The sequence below is a fragment of the Procambarus clarkii genome, chromosome 40 (genome assembly GCF_040958095.1).
Source record: "Procambarus clarkii isolate CNS0578487 chromosome 40, FALCON_Pclarkii_2.0, whole genome shotgun sequence".
Classification (NCBI taxonomy): domain Eukaryota; kingdom Metazoa; phylum Arthropoda; class Malacostraca; order Decapoda; family Cambaridae; genus Procambarus; species Procambarus clarkii.
Genome location: NC_091189.1, coordinates 28,108,577 through 28,126,494, shown reverse-complemented (window position 1 = coordinate 28,126,494; position 17,918 = coordinate 28,108,577). Strand labels below are relative to the sequence as shown.

The 17,918-nt window shown below is 47.4% G+C and overlaps 1 protein-coding gene across 2 annotated transcripts in view; it reads right to left on the bottom strand.

Annotated features, from left to right (window-relative positions):
• LOC123758009 (putative sodium-coupled neutral amino acid transporter 10) overlaps nucleotides 1-17,918 on the bottom strand; it is a 102,930-nt gene that overhangs the window by 31,538 nt on the left and 53,474 nt on the right. For both annotated transcript variants that reach the window (XM_069338906.1, XM_069338907.1), the window contains exons 9-10: nucleotides 16,083-16,200; nucleotides 8,752-8,867 (exon numbers count right to left, since the gene is read on the bottom strand). In XM_069338906.1, coding sequence (XP_069195007.1) covers nucleotides 8,752-8,867; nucleotides 16,083-16,200 — 234 coding nt within the window. The remainder of the gene's footprint in view (nucleotides 1-8,751; nucleotides 8,868-16,082; nucleotides 16,201-17,918) is intronic.

Below are 17,918 nucleotides of genomic sequence, written 5' to 3'. Positions count from 1 at the left end.
TTATTTTCCGATGCCCAATCGAAAACTTTGTTGACATCTGCTTGTAGTTTTTCAATGTCTTCAGCAGAGGTAATTTTCATGCTGATTTTTGTGTCATCTGGAAAGAATGACACGAAGCTGTGGCGTGTATTTTTGTCTATATCAGATATGAGAATAAGGAACAGTAGCGGTGCAAGGACTGTACCTTGAGGTACAGAGCTTTTAACATCGCTTGGACTCGATTTTATCTGATTGACTGTTACTCTTTGTGTTCTGTTCGACAGGAAATTGAGTATCCAGCGTCCTACTTTTCCAGTTATTCCCATTGACCTCATTTTGTGAGCTATCACCCCATAGTTACATTTGTCAAACGCCTTTGCGCCTTTGTGGGGGGGGGGGGGGGCTGAGGCCCCCCCCCCAAGTCAGCCCCTCTCCATCCCTGGGAGCCTCCACAGCAGCTGTCCCCCCAAAGCCACACAAGAAAAAACAGGGGCAGCCGGAAAATTACTAAGGAAGAGAGCCCACTGGCAGACTCATATAACACGGCTGGAGGAAAAGGCTCGAATGCCTCCGTCGCTACCCTGGAAGGGGAAACCCCCGAGACCGCCCGAGTCTAAAGACCATCGAATCCCCGCCCCGACCCCGAACCCATAGATGGAAAGGATCCAGATGCAAGGAGGAAGGGAGGGGGGGGGGGGACAGACAAAATCACAACGGTGAAATACAAGAGGGCGCGGAAGGAACAAAACTGAAGCAACCAACACCCCCAAGCCCCATCACAACCACCAAAACAGGGCAGCCTCGGGGCTTCCGGGGAACAAACAAGCTAGTGTGTTGCAACCACCTGAACCCAACGTGCAACGCCCGTGCTGCCTGCACCCGCATAGGACAGGGTAACCGAGTTGCAAACAAGCAACAAAACTCGCAGGACTCCAGTTCGAAGGTGCCACCAACCCCCATAGGCAGCAGATGGAGGCAAAAACAATGAGTCACCCTGAGACAAGGGAACAGAGCAACCCTCGAACTCGCACAAAGTGAGGGGGGGACTCAGGGGTCACATCCATTGAACCCACGCATTCCCATGGGGATTACCAGGGTCCTGATATGGAACTCACGCTCAGGGAAACCCAGGCAGGGTACAGCTAACCGGCACCCAAGTCTACCAAACAACCTTCTAAGAACTGAACCCCTGGGAAGTGTACACTCACAAGGACCAAGCAGGGGGAACCACTGGAAACAGAAGAGGGGGCAAGAACCAAGGCAGACCCCCCCCTACCACCACCACCAAGCAGGCAAACAAAAAGAAAAAGAAAACCTGCAAGAGAACAGCGTACCCAGGCAGAACAGAGCCGGCCGCTATGATTGGCGAAAACAAGCTGCGCAGCATCCTGCGCCCCGCCAGTGCAAACTGCCCCTTACCCTAAGGCGAACAAGGGAGACAGAACACCCAAACACACAAAGGGCGGCCGAAAACCAAGCAGTAAACAGCCTAGCAGAGGCAGAACCCAAGGAACTTGTGGAAGGTTGCCCCCAAGCCCCAAGGGCTGTACTTAGTGGACACCTAGGGAAGGAAAACCTGGGCGCATGCAGCCCGAGTACTGAAGAATCACTCCCAGCTAATGTACCACCTAGAAGACAGTCACCACACACAAGGTACACTGCTGAAACAACCACTGGAGCCAGATCACATGACCATTGCCTATAGCATCATCCTCAGAACTGAGAGGTGGATTGCTGGCGCGGGAGTCTGGGGCTTCCCCTTCCCCCTACCGGGAAGGAGGGAGCTGCACAGACAGCGGCGCAGCGATGTGATGTGATATACTCGTTTGCCCGTTTCTTTTAGGGGAGTTCTATCCACTTGTTCGCCTTTTTGTCACAGTTGTCACCAGAATAGGGGTTTGTTTTGGGGCACTTACTTTTTTGGCTGCCTGACCCGGTCGATGGCAGATATAGAATGCTTACAACCCCACGGGGGTTTCTATATGCCATTGCTCCTCGTGCCTCTTCTGAGGAGACCAGGTTCTGGCTCATGGTCCTTGGTAGGCCCACACAACTCCATACACATGACTGATGCCAAAGTCTGATATTAGCAATAAGCCTGGATTGCTCTGGGGAGCCAACAGGGCTCTTCCCCCCCTCCCCAGAAAAAACCAGCGTTGAATGAAATGAAACGCCATTTTCTGGGCGAGATCCATTGGCTCCTTGGAGCTATCCAGGCCGATATTGCTAATATCAGACTTTGGCATCAGTCATGTGTATGGAGTTCTTTAGGCCATACGGGGACCACGAGCCAGAACCTGGCCCCGTCAGAGAGGCACGAGGAGCAATGGCCTATAGAAACCCCCGTGTGGTTGGAAGCATTCTATGTCTGCCATTGACCAGGTCAGGCACCCAGAAAAGTAAGCACCCCAAAACAAACCCCTATTCTGGTGAAAATTGCTACAAAAGCCCAACTAGTGGACAGAATTCCCCAAATAGAAACGAGCAAACGAGCATGACGTCACACGTCGCCTCACTGGGGAGCCGATCGGCCGAGCGGACAGCACGCTAGACTTGTGATCCTGTGGTCCTGGGTTCGATCCCAGGCGCCGGCGAGAAACAATGGGCAGAGTTTCTTTCACCCTATGCCCCTGTTACCTAGCAGTAAAATAGGTACCTGGGTGTTAGTCAACTGTCACGGGCTGCTTCCTGGGGGTGGAGGCCTGGTCGAGGACCGGGACGCGGGGACACTAAAAAGCCCCGAAATCATCTCAAGATAACCTCAAGAAGAACCACTGTCTGCGCAGCTCCCCTCTCCCTGGGAGGGGGAAGGGGAAGCCCCAGACCCCCGCGCCGGCAATCCACAGCCCAGTTCTGAGGGTGGATATCAAAACACGCAAAACAACGCTGACCGAGAGGAGGGAGGGTTGCCTCCCACCCAGAAAATGGCATTTCATTACATTCAACAATGGTTTTCTGGGAGGAGCCCCGTTGGCTCCCCAGAACTACTTACCAAAAGATGAAAATCAGAGGGACTCACCCAGGAGATGGTCGCTGCTCACTCCTTAACACTTTCGCGCACCGGGCGTGCGACCTCTCCACTATCCCAAAGTGGCCTGAGCGTTTCACGGGAGCACGCGTAAATTCAGAAAAGTTTATACTCTTTTCAACTCTGAATATTGTAGAACGAAAATTAAGGTGACAATTTGGTATCTATGTGTTCGCAATAGAATTCTCTAGCAGATGAAATGCATATAAGCTCCATAAGCCAGGCTTACCATCCTCAGCAAACAGAGAAAAAAGCGAGCGAGTGACCAACGAGCGCTCGAGAGGGATAAAATGTTTTCAGTCTTTTCACTCTGGTCACCTCAATTATCGTCCTAGGTTTTCAATTTGGTATCAATGTGTTCGCAATAGAATTCCCAACAGGCCTATATGCATTATAGGCCAGTTGCACTAACATCGCACATCATAAAAGTATTTGAGAGAGTGATTAGGAGTCAGGTCACCAATTTCATGGAGACCAATGACCTTCACAACCCAGGCCAACATGGATTTCGAGCGGGAAGATCGTGCCTCTCACAGCTACTTGAGCACTACGACAAAGTCACTGAGGCATTAGAAGAGAAACAGAATGCTGATGTGATATACACGGACTTCGCAAAGGGTTTCGATAAATGTGACCATGGCGTGATAGCACACAAAATGAAATCAATGGGAATAACCGGTAAAGTAGGACGCTGGATACTCAGTTTTCTGTCAAACAGGACTCAGCGAGTAACTGTCAACCATATAAAATCTAGTCCAAGTGCAGTGAAAAGCTCTGTACCTCAGGGTACAGTCCTTGCACCGCTGCTTTTCCTTATTCTCATACTGTATCAGATATAGACAAAAATACAAGTCACAGCTTCGTATCATCCTTTGCAGATGACACAAAAATCAGTATGAAAATTACCTCGGCTGAAGACATTGAAAAACTTCAAGCTGATATTAATAAAGTTTTCGACTGGGTATCAGAAAATAACATGATGTTTAACAGTGATAAATTCCAGGTACTCAGGTACGGTAAAAATGAGGACCTTAAACATAATACGGAGTACAAAACACAATCAAATGTACCCATAGTAGGAAAACAGCATGTAAAGGATTTGGGAATAATAATGTCTGACGACCTAACATTTAAGGAGCATAACCAAGCAAATATGCGACAGCCAGAAAAATGATAGGATGGATTACGAGAACTTTCAAATCCAGGGATCCCATCACAATGGTTGTACTCTTCAAGTCACTTGTGTTGTCCCGTCTTGAGTACTGCTCAGTACTCACTTCCCCCTTCAGAGCAGGAGAGATTGCTGAAATAGAGGGAATACAAAGAACATATACGGCACGCATAGACGCAATAAAGCACCTAAATTATTGGGATCGTCTCAAAGCCCTCCAAATGTACTCACTAGAAAGAAGACGAGAGAGATATCAAATAATATATACCTGGAAGATACTGGAGGGCCAAGTACCAAATCTACACAGTAAAATAACAACGTACTGGAGTGAACGATATGGAAGAAAATGCAGAATAGAACCAGTGAAGAGCAGAGGTGCCATAGGCACAATCAGAGAACACTGTATAAACATCAGAGGTCCACGGTTGTTCAACGTCCTCCCAGCAAGCATAAGAAATATTGCCGGAACAACCGTGGACATCTTCAAGAGAAAACTAGATTTATTCCTCCAAGGAGTGCCGGACCAACCGGGCTGTGGTGGGTATGAGGGCCTGCGGGCCGCTCCAAGCAACAGCCTAGTGGACCAAACTCTCACAAGTCAAGCCTGGCCTCGGGCCGGGCTTGGGGAGTAGAAGAACTCCCAGAACCCCATCAACCAGGTATCAACCAGGTAACCAGGCATATAATATAAAAAACAGCAGCAATCTCCACCCGCTGACATGATGATAACAGGCCGTGGTTACAAGAAAGAGAGCGCTGCGCCACCCCAAGGTGCTTCTCACTATGAAAAGTGAATAATCTTTTCAACTTTGTCATCTCAATTCTCGTCCTAGGTTTTTCAATTTGGTATCAATGTGTTCGCAATAGAATTCTCTACAGTACTAAATGCATATAAAGCCCAAAAGCCCGGCGAGAAAGTGAGAGCGTGTTACCCGGGAGCGAGCCAGACCAATAAAATCGGTACACTCTTCACTTTGGACATCTCAATTCTTGTCTTAAGTCTTTCATTTTGGTATCATTGTCTTCCCAATAGAATTCCCTACAGGAGTATGCAAATATAAAATCCAAAAGCCCGGCGTAGCACCCACAGCAAACAGAGAAAGTGACGGAGCATAATCCCAGTGAGCGCCAATAAAATGGGTATTCTGTTTTCAACTTTGTTACCTCAATTCTGGTCCTAGGACTTTAATTTTGGTATCAATGTATTCGCAATGAAATTCCCTACAAGCGTATATGCATATAATGTGCAAAACCGCAGCAAAACCTGCATAATGAGTCAGCATCGACTGTCCATTCCGTGGACAGAGAAATGAACCGAGACAGGCCGTCCGCCTGAACGTTGGACATCCCTCGAATGTGAACCACCAGGAGAGCCAAAGCCCGAGAATTCAGCAGACGAGTCACTCGAAGCGACCAGCCCCAAAGAGCCAAGGACGGCATCAAATCTCCTTGATTCAGACAATGAACCACCGGGGAGCAGTCCAAATAGAGCCGGATCGATGATCCGTGGGCGACTCGAACCCTCTGAAGAGAAAACCACACCGCCGCAAACTCAAAAACCCTGATGTGGGCTCGAAGGAAGGACGGACCCCACCGCCCTTGGCCAGCCTGGTGAGCACTGGTCATAAAGCCCCAGCTGAAAGACGACGAGTCCGTGAACACATCGAGTGAGGGCTTGAGTAGGGGCCAAGGCACTGAACCCCAAAAAAACTCGAAGATGAAGCAGGCGATGCAGCAACAGATGCAAAGCCCCTGGGGGTCGAACCCAGTGATCGCAAGAGAGAGAGGCAGAAGAGACATCCCCGAAGGAACCAGAACAGCCGACGAAACCAAACCCGACCCGGCGGGTAGACCATCATCGCAAAGTTCAGGCTCCCGCACAGACCCTCGATAAACTGCCGGGTGACCTGGGAGCCCCCCAGAAAATGGCAAAGGCAGGACTGCAGGCAAAGCAGAGATTCCGGAGGGAGAGACAAGGAAGTGGTCCGAGAGTCCCAAACAAGACCCAGCCAAGTCCGAACCTGGGAGGGAACCAGATGGGACTTCCTTCAGTTCACCAAGAACCCGAACCAGGCGAGCTGGGAAAGAACCAAAGTCCTGGCGAGCAGACAAGCGGACCGGCTGGGAGTCCATACCAGCCAGTCGTCGAGGTAGGCCTGCACCCGAACACCTAAATGACACTGACAGGCTACCACGACCCGTGTCAGGCATGTGAAAACACAAGGTGCCAGGTTCAACCCAAACAGGTTGTGCCAGGTTCAACCCAAACAGGTTGTGCCAGGTTCAACCCAAACAGGTTGTGCCAGGTTCAACCCAAACAGGTTGTGCCAGGTTCAACCCAAACAGGTTGTGCCAGGTTCAACCCAAACAGGTTGTGCCAGGTTCAACCCAAACAGGTTGTGCCAGGTTCAACCCAAACAGGTTGTGCCAGGTTCAACCCAAACAGGTTGTGCCAGGTTCAACCCAAACAGGTTGTGCCAGGTTCAACCCAAACAGGTTGTGCCAGGTTCAACCCAAACAGGTTGTGCCAGGTTCAACCCAAACAGGTTGTGCCAGGTTCAACCCAAACAGGTTGTCCCAGGTTCAACCCAAACAGGTTGTGCCAGGTTCAACCCAAACAGGTTGTGCCAGGTTCAACCCAAACAGGTTGTGCCAGGTTCAACCCAAACAGGTTGGTCCAGCTTCTGCTGGAGCCAGACCTGGGATAGCATAGTCATCCGAAAGGAGGGGCAATGAACCCAGGGAATTCAGTCGGGACAAGTCCAAAATGAACCACAGGTCCGCACAGTCCCGTTTCGGGACTGGGAACAGACGGGAAACCCATCTGAGAGACATCATCATTTCGACCACAACCAAGCGAACCCACTCCAAGACGACCTGACAGAGTGCTGGAGAAGAGGCCAGCCCCGAGCCCCCCGAAGAAGGAGGTGCCACCCAACACCTCCGCAAGCTGTCTGAAACAACCCGAAAAGCCCACAAATTGCGAAACCAGCCATGAGCGAACAGAGCAAGCCTCTCCCCCATCGCCCCTTCAATGAGACGAACCGGGAAAGGGCCGGCGCCCCTCACGAGAACTCGAGCTTCGCACAGAGCGAACACCGCACCGACCAGACAAAGACGGTTCCAGAGGCGGTGCCGGCTCCGAAACTGGCACCAGTGGTACCCCAATGAGTAGAACCCCGAGCCCTGGCAAGACCCCTCTGGGAAGGTGCTCCCCAGGACCCCCGGAGAACCAACAAATCGAACATTGGACGACATCTAGCCGAAGCAGCCTGCAGATACTGCGCCACAGCAGAATCAGCAAACAGCAAGGAACAGAAGGGCAAAGACATTTTAAGAGCCAGGCACAGAGCTGAAACTAAGTCTGGAGCCAGAGCACACGACCTCTGCCCGGAGAGCATCAGCCTCAGAACTGACGTATGGATTACCAGCGCAGGGGTCTGGGGCTCCCCCCTTACCCCTCCCGGAGAGGGGGAAGGGGGAGCTGCGCAGACAGTGGCACGGCGACGTGTGACGTCATGCATGTTTGCTCATTTCTGTTTGCGGAATTCTATCTACTAGTTCGGCTTTTTGTAGCAATTTTCACCAGAATAAAAGTGTTTCGGGGTGCGTACCTTTCTGGGTGCCTGACCCGGTCGATAGCAGATACAGAATGCTTCCAATTACACGGGGGTTTCTATAGGCCATTGCTCCTCGTGCCTCTCTGAGGCGGCCAGGTTCTGGCTCGTGGTCCCCGGTAGGCCCAAAAAACTCCATACACATGACTGAAACCTAAGTCTGACATTAGCAATATCAGCCTGGATAGCTTCGGGGAGCCGAAGGGGCTCCCCCCAGAAATGGGTACAATATAGGAAGAGGCCAAACCCTCACACATACCAGCGCTACAAGCAAGCAAGAAACAAATACACAGCAGTGAGGAGAGAGGCAGAAAGAAACTGAGAAAGGGATAGCGGACAAATGTAAAACAGATCCAGGCCTTTTCTGTAAATTGATTGAAAGGAAGCTGCATGTAAAGGATAAAATCTTGAGATTAAAATGATGAACAAATTCAAAGAGAATGAACGATGCCAAAGTGTGTTTGGGCAAACTTAGGTTTTCAGAGAACTAGACAATCCTAATTCCAGAGAACACCATGGAGTACATAGAGGTTTCTAGAGACAAAGCTGAAAAACATTCCACTTTGTACCAAGTAAATAAATAAAGATACTGCATAGATAGGGCTAAATAAATGTAGAAAAAAGTTTAATTTTTTCCATTCCACTAGCTCACATCAACATGTCAGCTCATGTCAGAGTTTATTGCATTAAACAAATATATTCTACTTTTTAACCCAACACTCTAGTGGATCAAGTTAAATGTCATTGTGCTGAACAGGAATCTATTATATATATAAAAGACAAGAACTCCGCAAGCATATCTCACTCTCACCAGTAACAATAGGAACATAATATAATATTACCTGTACCCAAACAGGGTACAATACTTGTATGGTACTCTCATACAATCAATACAAAACTAATATATTTTTGTTATATCTATTGACTTTCAGATACAGTCATTTCTACACACTAACCTGAGCAAGAAGTCGTTCTGCCGAGGCCTTGGAGTTGACTCTAATAAAGAGGAGTGAAGGAAGAATGAGCGCAATCAGCATCCCCATCGTTGACCCGAGAAGCCCCAACACAAACTCTGAAAGCAAACATTCACTTAAAACTTGGGCAACTTTAACAAAACCCGGGCAGCAAAATATCCTTGAGTAAAGTTAAATCAATGTTGGAGTAACTTCGATTCATTGTTACATCATTGTTAGATTTCCACATACTGTATTGTACTGTATCTGCCTTACGAGAAAAAAAAAATTGAATGTACTGTATTAAAACGCAATTTTCTGAGTGAGCCCCGCAGGCTCCCTGGAGCTATCGGACAAATATGCAATTCATTAGACCAGGGCATTAGTCAAAGGAGTTCAGCCTACCGGGGACCACATGCCAGGACTAGAAGCCAGAACCTGGCCCCCTCAGAGAAACAGGAAGCAATGGCCCTGGAAAACCCGTATTTGGGGGTTTTTCCTTATCTGCCATCGACTGGGGTTAGGCACCCAGAAAGTAGGCATAACAAAACAGACCCCACATGATAAGAAAATTGCAACCGAAAACCGAACAGAGGCCGAACTCCCTCCACCCGCACCGGCAACTCGGACATTCCAGTTCGGAGGCTAAGTATCAAAACAACACGAAAACCAACGACCCGAGGGAGAGAGGGAGGGTGCCAGGAAGCCTCTGGGGCTCACCCAGAAAATGGAGTTTCATTACATTCAATGCTGGTTTTCGGTGGGGAACCCCTACGGCTCCCTGGAGCTACATAACCAAAGATAAGGAAGAGAGGGACTTATCAGGAAGGCAGCCCCCACACGCTCCTCAACTCGAAAGCGAGACAACTGGCTACAACGTGCGATCCAAAGCCACACACGAATGCCCAGGATCAGAAATGTTGATCAAATAATGGGCAGCCAGGACCTGTTCGACCTCTAAAATCCTTGCGCCCAAATGTTAGCCCAAGACATGTTGCTGAAGACAGCAGCCAAAACAGCAAACTTCCAAACATCATGAGCATGAGGATAGACAGTAGACTGGCTAGACTTGATAACCCTGTGGACGATCTGGGAGACCTGAGCCCTGAAACAGGGAACGAGGGAAACCGGTTCAACCCAAAGCATGTCTACAGCTACAGAAGCCGAGGCGCGCAGGTAACGGCGAAGAGCCACACCCGGACACAACTCATGATGCACCCCCGGCCTGACCAAGCAAGCATCAATGACCCCTACAATAAGTGGCCATCTCCTCCTTTGCCAGAAAAAAAGGAGACAGCTGCAACCTAACAAACACACCACCAGGACCAAAAGAGAAGAAACCACTGTGCCGGAGTAGAGCATGAAGCTCACCAACCCCCAGAGGCCAATGCCAACAGAAAGAGACCCTTGGAAAAACAACCTTTGACCGAAGGGGCCACGACAAACCAAGGAGGAGAGAGAAAGGAGAGCACCCGGTCCAATGACCAGGTCGGCTCAGACGGTGCATGAGCAGGCTGGAGATGAAACAAAGCACAAGAAAGCTTACGGAATGGGGCGGAAGTGACATCCACCCTGAACGCAAGCTAGAGCGGCTCCACCAGCACCACATGATATGAGGCGACAGTATTCGGCATCAAATGACGGTCCTGAAAAAGTCAAGAAAGAATGAGCAAGACAACCCGATCAGAAATAGAAGACAACCTATGAAGAGAATGAAAATGGAGGAAAAAACGTGAAGAAACTTCATACTGTCGCCGAGATGAAGCTCTCAGTTGGGACACCATCAACGAAGCCACCTAGGGCCAGATTCAAGAAGCAGTTACACAAGCACTTACGAACCTGTCCATCTTCTCAATCTTTGGCGGCTTTGTTTACAATTATTAAACAGTTAATAAGCTCCAAAGTTTCAGGAGGCTGTTTATAACAATAACAACAGTTGATTGGCAAGTTTTCATGCTTGTAAACTGTTTAATAAATGTAACCAAAGGTATCAAAGAGTGAGGAAAGATGTACACGTTCGTAAGTGCTTGCGTAACTGCTTCGTGAATCCGGGCCCTGATCACCATAGAGATGGTGATAAACCCATGTAAAAAAAATGGTCCATGACCCGGGTAAGACGCGTGAAAATGTGAGGTACCAGATTCAGCCCAAAAGGGAGGCAACAAATGCAGTAAGCTTGTCGCCCCACCACGAAATGTAACTAGTCCCTGAACCTTTATAGAACAGGGACGTGCCAATACGCATCCCAGAAATCTAGAGAGACCATCCAAGAATCCAGCTCCAAAAGAAGTCGGACCTGGAACAGAGCGGTCATCTGAAAAGAGGGGCAAGGAATCCAGGGGTTCAGATGGGTTAAGTCGAGAATGAACCGAAGAGCACACAATCCCATTTTGGAACTGGAAACAAGTGAGAAACCCATTTGAGGGATGAAGTTGTCTCAATCACGCTCATGTGCACCCCCACTCCAGGATGACTTGATGGAAGTGCAGGGAAGGAAGACAGAAGCCTGAAGGAAGGAAGCCTGCCTTGTCAGCCCCGACCCTCCAAGAGGAGGAGCAGCCACCCAACACCTCCACTGGCCGGAGAACATGACCCAAAACACCCACGAATCGTGGGACCAAGCGTGGGCATACAGCCAGCCTCCCACCCCCATCGCCCCGTCAATGGGGCCGAAGCCCATTCTGAAAAGCAGACTTACACACAGAGTGAGCACCATGCCAACCAGACAAAGATGGCTCTGGAGGAGGCACTGGCAAGGAAACTGTTATCAAGGGCCCACCTCGACCAGCAGAGACCTGAACCCTGGCACGACCTTTCCGGGAAGCATGAGAATGCCCACCCCGGATCACCAACAAATGAGAGGACGGCAACTAGCAGAAGCCACCCTGCAAAAACTGAGTAACAACCGAGTCCGCAAACAACAATGGACTGAAAGGCAAAGAAAACTGAAGAGCCAGGGCCCAGGGCGAATCAATAGAGACAGTGAGGACAGCCTGCCGACACGCAAGGTGAGAGGCAAAAAACAGAGACTATTGGAGAATAGGCGCACACAGTTTCAGCTGACGCCCCAACATCCAAGGCCAATGCCCCAGTCGATAGCCCGGCACTTAACACCTCCACATCCTCCACAAGCCAGTCCGAGGGCAGCTCAAGAAGGACAAAGAAACTCAAGACAGAGGCCAAGTGCTTGCGAGCCCGAAGATCCTCAGCAACCATGGCAGCCAAAAGAAAAGGGACCTGAGCATGCAACTGGAGCAAGCCCACCTCACAAAGAAGCATAGGGGCATAAAGGCATGCATTATCCTTTAAACTGTGCATGGCGTATATATACGCTGTGAGTAACATGTCCCACTGTGCGCATGGCGTATATATACACCATAGGGTGCCAGGCACGATTCAAATGGCCCGCAGGTACATGGGGTTCACATCAGCTTCCTCAGGGATCTTGTAAACAAACACCATGTTTAAAAAAATCCTGGGCAATATTCTCCGGTGTAAGAGGCACAGTACTGTTGGAGCAGTCAAGGCTGGCACACGCAGCATGAGCAAACAGCATTGCTGTTCAGCTTGTGACCACAGCAGTGCCTAAAAAATATAAAAATAAATATGTAACTGCTATTATTTAGCGATGACAATATTACAGACGACTCCTGACTGTGATAAAAATGACCAGCATTGTGATAATAGCACGATTGTTGTGATAATTAGCGCTGTGTGGGAGGAGTAATGCTGTGGGAGGGAGGGAGATAGCGTCGTTTACTGACTGTGTGGCCACCTGTTATTGTCTGCATTCACCATACCAGCTCAGTGGTTCTCTATGGTGAACACAAATGTAGATACTTATATATAATGTGTGTATTAGTGTAATAACAGCAAAAGGATTATGTTGGGAGGAGCCACTTGAGTGACGGAGGTAGTCATCTGCATGACTTGTCTAGCTGTGTAGAGGGTGGCCACTATGCACCCTACAAGCTTAGGTGTACAGTTACGATGCATACGACATGTAGATACTTGTATATAATGTGTGTACATAGTGTAATAACACCCTAAACAGTATTGTTGGGGGAGAAATTTAGTCCTCACTCATTCAATTGAATGAGTGAGGGAGGCAGCCGCCAGCTGACTGAGTGTAGCGATGTCTCTTAGTTTCTGAACTAACTATATCAGCTTAGTTGTACAGTTGTGGTGAACAAAACATGTAGATATTTATATATAATGTGTGTATATAGTGTACTAACTGCAAAACTATTTGTTTATTGTTTTATGAATGTAATAATTGAACCACTAATATGAACACCATACTTTTGAGTACTGTATAGCGATGATTCACACATTTTATTATATAAATCTATCACACTACACATTATTGAATAATATTACTGCAAATAACTAAGAACAAATCAATCAGAGACATTGAAATAATTAGGTAATAATATCTTTGTGGCATCTCCCACCTGTCAGCTCAGGTGACGCTGACCGCCTCTGACGACTGCTCTGTCAATGCCCACATTTTGCCAGACTTCTTCAGCCTATTGAGCTCAAAATATGCCACCTACGATTTTTTCCCCCTGTGCTCAGGGAACACAAATTAACATTTTTAGAAGACGAAAAAAAAAATTATAATTTTTTTTTCTTACGCACAGGGGTGTAAATCTCCTCAGGACCCCTTAGCAGCTTACAGGTTAAGGTGCTCAAAAGTGCCCCCCCCCCCCCAAGTAAACCTGCAACACCGTAGTGAGCTCCCACCATTCCAGTGTGCAGGTATGACAAAACCTGTGCCAAGCTCCAAGTGAAAACAAAGGGCAGCCTGAAAGCCAGGAAGACTCCGGAACTTCATAACGCACCCAATACGAGGAGGAGGAACTGAACTCAAGAGAGATCGGATCTATCACAGAGGCAACGTCCAGGTCTCACAGGAGATCCTTGGTGCATATCGCACCAAGGGCCTCCCGAACCTCCGCTGGGGAACTCAGAGAGGTCAAAAATAACTGGACGGACGAAGCCGCGGAACCCAAAGAAACCTGGAAACGAACACGGGGAAGAGTCGAACCCATATCAAACTCATACAGGGAAGAGGGATACGAAAACCCCGAGCTCTGCAACAGGAAACCCAGCCCTGAGGGCATCAAGGCCCAGGCAGGACCGAAAGGGGCCCAAGCACCCCAGGCCGACTCCTCCCCAGCCCCAGAAGTCTCAAAACCAGGGGCCCAGATTCACGAAGCAGTTACGCAAGCACTTACGAACCTGTACATCTTTTCTCAAACTTTGGTGGCTTTGTTTACAATTATTAAACAGTTATGAGCTCCGAAGCACCAGGAAGCTGTTTATAACAATAACAACAGTTGATTGGGAAGTTTTCATGCTTGTAAACTGTTTAATAAATTTAACCAAAGCCATGAAAGAGTGAGGAAAGATGTACACGTTCATAAGTACTTGCATAGCTGCTCTGTGAATCTGGCCCCAGGCCCTGGGGCAGAGCTGGCCTCCATGCCTTCCACCCTTGAAGAAAAGGCAGAGTCCAAGTGAAAGGCATCAAAGAAGCGGGTTTGCTGGCAAGACCCAGAAGCCTCGGCGGGAGAATCAGGCTCAAAGGCCTCCGTCCTAGCATTGAATGGGGGACCCCTTCCCCCCGAAGAGCTGCCTGAATCTCATCCTCAACTAAACCCCGCCCCGACTCTAAAACCCTCAGACGTTCGGGAGCCGGCAGCATGGGGGTAAGGAGCAGGTCGAACCACACCAACAGGGAAAGGACCCAGATACATGGACTGAACTAAGGTCAAAGTAACCAATGCCCCCCCAAGTCTGGGGTCCCTAAAACCAAAACTGGGCAGCCCTATGGCATTCGAGCAGGCAATCAACCTAGCGCGTTGCAACAACCTGAAACCTGCATGCAACGCGACAGCTGTTGAACCCCCTAACATCTCCCGAAGAAGAATGGGTAAATGGGATAATGAGCGGAGAACAAGTCTCGTACATTTCCGGGTCAAAGGTGTCATCGACCCAACAAGCAGCATGATGGAGGTAAAACAGATGATCGTCACCCTGAGACAAGGGTAACCCATTCAAACTCGCACAAGGCGAGATGGGATTCTGAGGTCACATCCATTGGTCACCCAAGCCCTGACGGGGGTTTCCAGGGCCCGCAGGAGAAGGTGTCCCTACAGGAAGGCCAAGCACTGGTGCTACAAAGCCGGTTGAACCCCATATATTATGGGCAAACTGACCTCTGTGAAGGGAACAACCTTGGGGTCCAAGAGGAGGTCTAACCACAGAACATTGGCATACCTAATGGGAAGCCAGGCAGCCCTCCACCTGGCAGAAAAGAAACTAAAATGACAGAAAAAAAAAAACGAAAGTGCACAAGGAGGCCAGAAAGAGGCAGGCCGCCGCTTGTATGCAAGCTGCGCAGTACAGTGCGCCCCAACCAGCAACAAACCCTCCTTACCCAGGGCCAAACAAAAGCACCGAGTCCCAAGCTGACCCTAAGAGCAAGGCAGAAGCCAAGCGACCACTACCCCTATGAGAGTGGCACCCAAAAGGTCCAGGGAAGATAACCCTGAAACTGAAGGGAAGTACTTACAGGGTGCCCAGGGCAATTAACCATAAGCGCATGCAGCCCGAGTACTTGTGACTCCTGGCCAACGCTCCCACACATAGCAGGTATCATCGCTAAGGCCAAAACCCTGACAGGCAATCGAAAAGGCAGAGTAGACATTCACCCCAGTTGGCTTCAGCTGACAAACTGATGGGCAGACGGCCGGCTCTGTGAAGTGGGCCAGCGCAAACGAGCGGCGCACCAGATTGATGACGATTTGCTCGTTTCCTTGTTTTTCTTAGGGGAGTTTTTAGCCTCTGTTTTAGTCTCCGGTTACAATTTTATACTAGTTGGGGTTCGTTTTGGGGCGCCTACGTTTCTGGGTGCCCAATCCCGGTCGATGGCAGATATGAATATACTCTCAAAGAGTGGCGTTTTCATAGGCCATTGCTCCCTGTGCCTCTCTGAGGGAACCAGGTTCTGGCTCATTGTTCCTGATAAGCATAAGAACTCCATATGACTGAAGCCCCAGACTAATAAAGCTAATAATAGTTGAACATCAACCACAATTTCATGTCATTCTTAGCACACAACAGTACTGTATACTAAATCATGATAAAAATGTTTAGATACAGGAAAAGAAAACCACTCAGGTGTTAAATTTGTCAAGAAAATAATTAAAACATGTAAACTAGTGTGATCACGACAGTTGTACAGTCTGTGTTTTTAAATGATCTACCACTTAAGGACATTTCAATTTGAGTTAGAGACAATACAGTGTAGTGGCAGAGACACTCACCAATATTTGGGATGAGGATTCCCACAATCAAACTAGTGGTCAAGATGCCAATAGTGATGCCCTTGAAGCGTGACTCTGGCATGTAATTCCCTACCAAGTCAAAACTAGATGGATTATTCTGAAATAAGAAAGACAAAATCATTACCAACCATTTTACAACATTTGACAAGGCTCATATTTAAGCTTTGAGACTTTCTACCATCCTAGTTAAAATAAACACAATTGTAAATATTATATTTTCCCATGGCTATTAATAATCAAGATACAGATGAAAAACATTCTTGTATTTAGGACTGAATTTTATGTAAGAAACTCATTTCATACTTTAACAAGTTCGAAATAAGTTATTCCTCAAAAGCAAGCAAGCAGAAAAAATAAGAATGCAAGCATACACATTAAGGAAAAGTTTTTTGAACAAATAAAACAAACATAGGTGCATCACACAAGAACAAGCTATCTCCAAGATCCCGTATCAGGGCACGTACAAAATTGGGCATCAATAATTATTTACTGTATTAATGTATTTTACTTTGTAATATAATTACATTATTCAAACTTTGCAGGACTTAGTAAAGGCAGTAATGTAGAGTGTAGTTCGGTAGAGCCAACTACCGTATGTGGCACTGGACTCTATCCAAACATTCAAGCTTTCAATTATTTTAAAAGTTTTTGCTACTTACTGCTATTTTTTTTATTATAATACTTTTAAGTAACATAAGATATATTTCCACACATCACTAATAATTACATACATTGGAAAAGAGGCCTAATTTCTTTATCAATTTGCATGTACTTTTGTATACTGTATATTGTTTTCTCTCTTATTCATTTACTGGATATAAAATAAATATCGAAAATGGAGTAAAGGAAAGCACACCCGAGTGCCAACCCGGTGAAACCCCGCAACACACACACACACACACACACACACACACACACACAAAATGGACCAGGAATAATTACAAATGGATAAATAGTATGCATACACACAAACCATGACGGAGAAATACAATGTCAAGAAATTTAAAGCACCAGGTACAAATAGCCAAGAGGTGGGGGCCCACTCCACTAAATCTCACTCCTTGTAGAAATTGACTACACACAGTCACTAGTACACTGGGAAGGAGTGTACATTCATTCCTCAGTTTTTTTTTTTATCAGTCTCGTATGCTGTAATTACGTAGGTAATTATGTAAGCAAGTATTATTACAGGAAGACTCCCAATTTCGTGATGTTCAGTCTTCCTCATATTTGTTGATGAAAGTGTTAGTTCTGAAAATTCCACTAGTGTTGGTGCACAGTGCTGCACATGCTACATTCTCTTGTCATTTTGTCCACCTGTCTACTGCTCTTTGCAAGAGCATATTTTTCTATGTTTTTACAACAATATATCTGTAAATTGTGCCATTTCTTTTCTATGTAGCAGGTTTCATTAAATTCTTCATGAATATTACAGATTCTCACCATGACTTTCTATAAGCTGCATATCATCTTTTCGTTAGTCGTTAGCATTTTTAGTAGTATCTTTCTAGCTTTTATTTTCATGATCTTGGAGCATTTAGTAGTCTATGAACCTTTTTAATTTTGTCTACAGTAGTTTTAGATATGGGCACTAAACAACTGCTATATACTGAAATCTAATTTGGGTCTCGGGTACATCAATAACACTTGAGCATTTCTCCAATTCTGAAATTGTCTTTTAAACTATTGCAGAAATTTTAGAAAATTGCAGAAAAAATAAAAAACCAGCGTTGAATGTAATGAAACGCCATTTTCTGGGTGAGTCCCGGAGGCTCCCCGGAGCTATCCCAGGCTGATATGCTAACGTCAGACTTT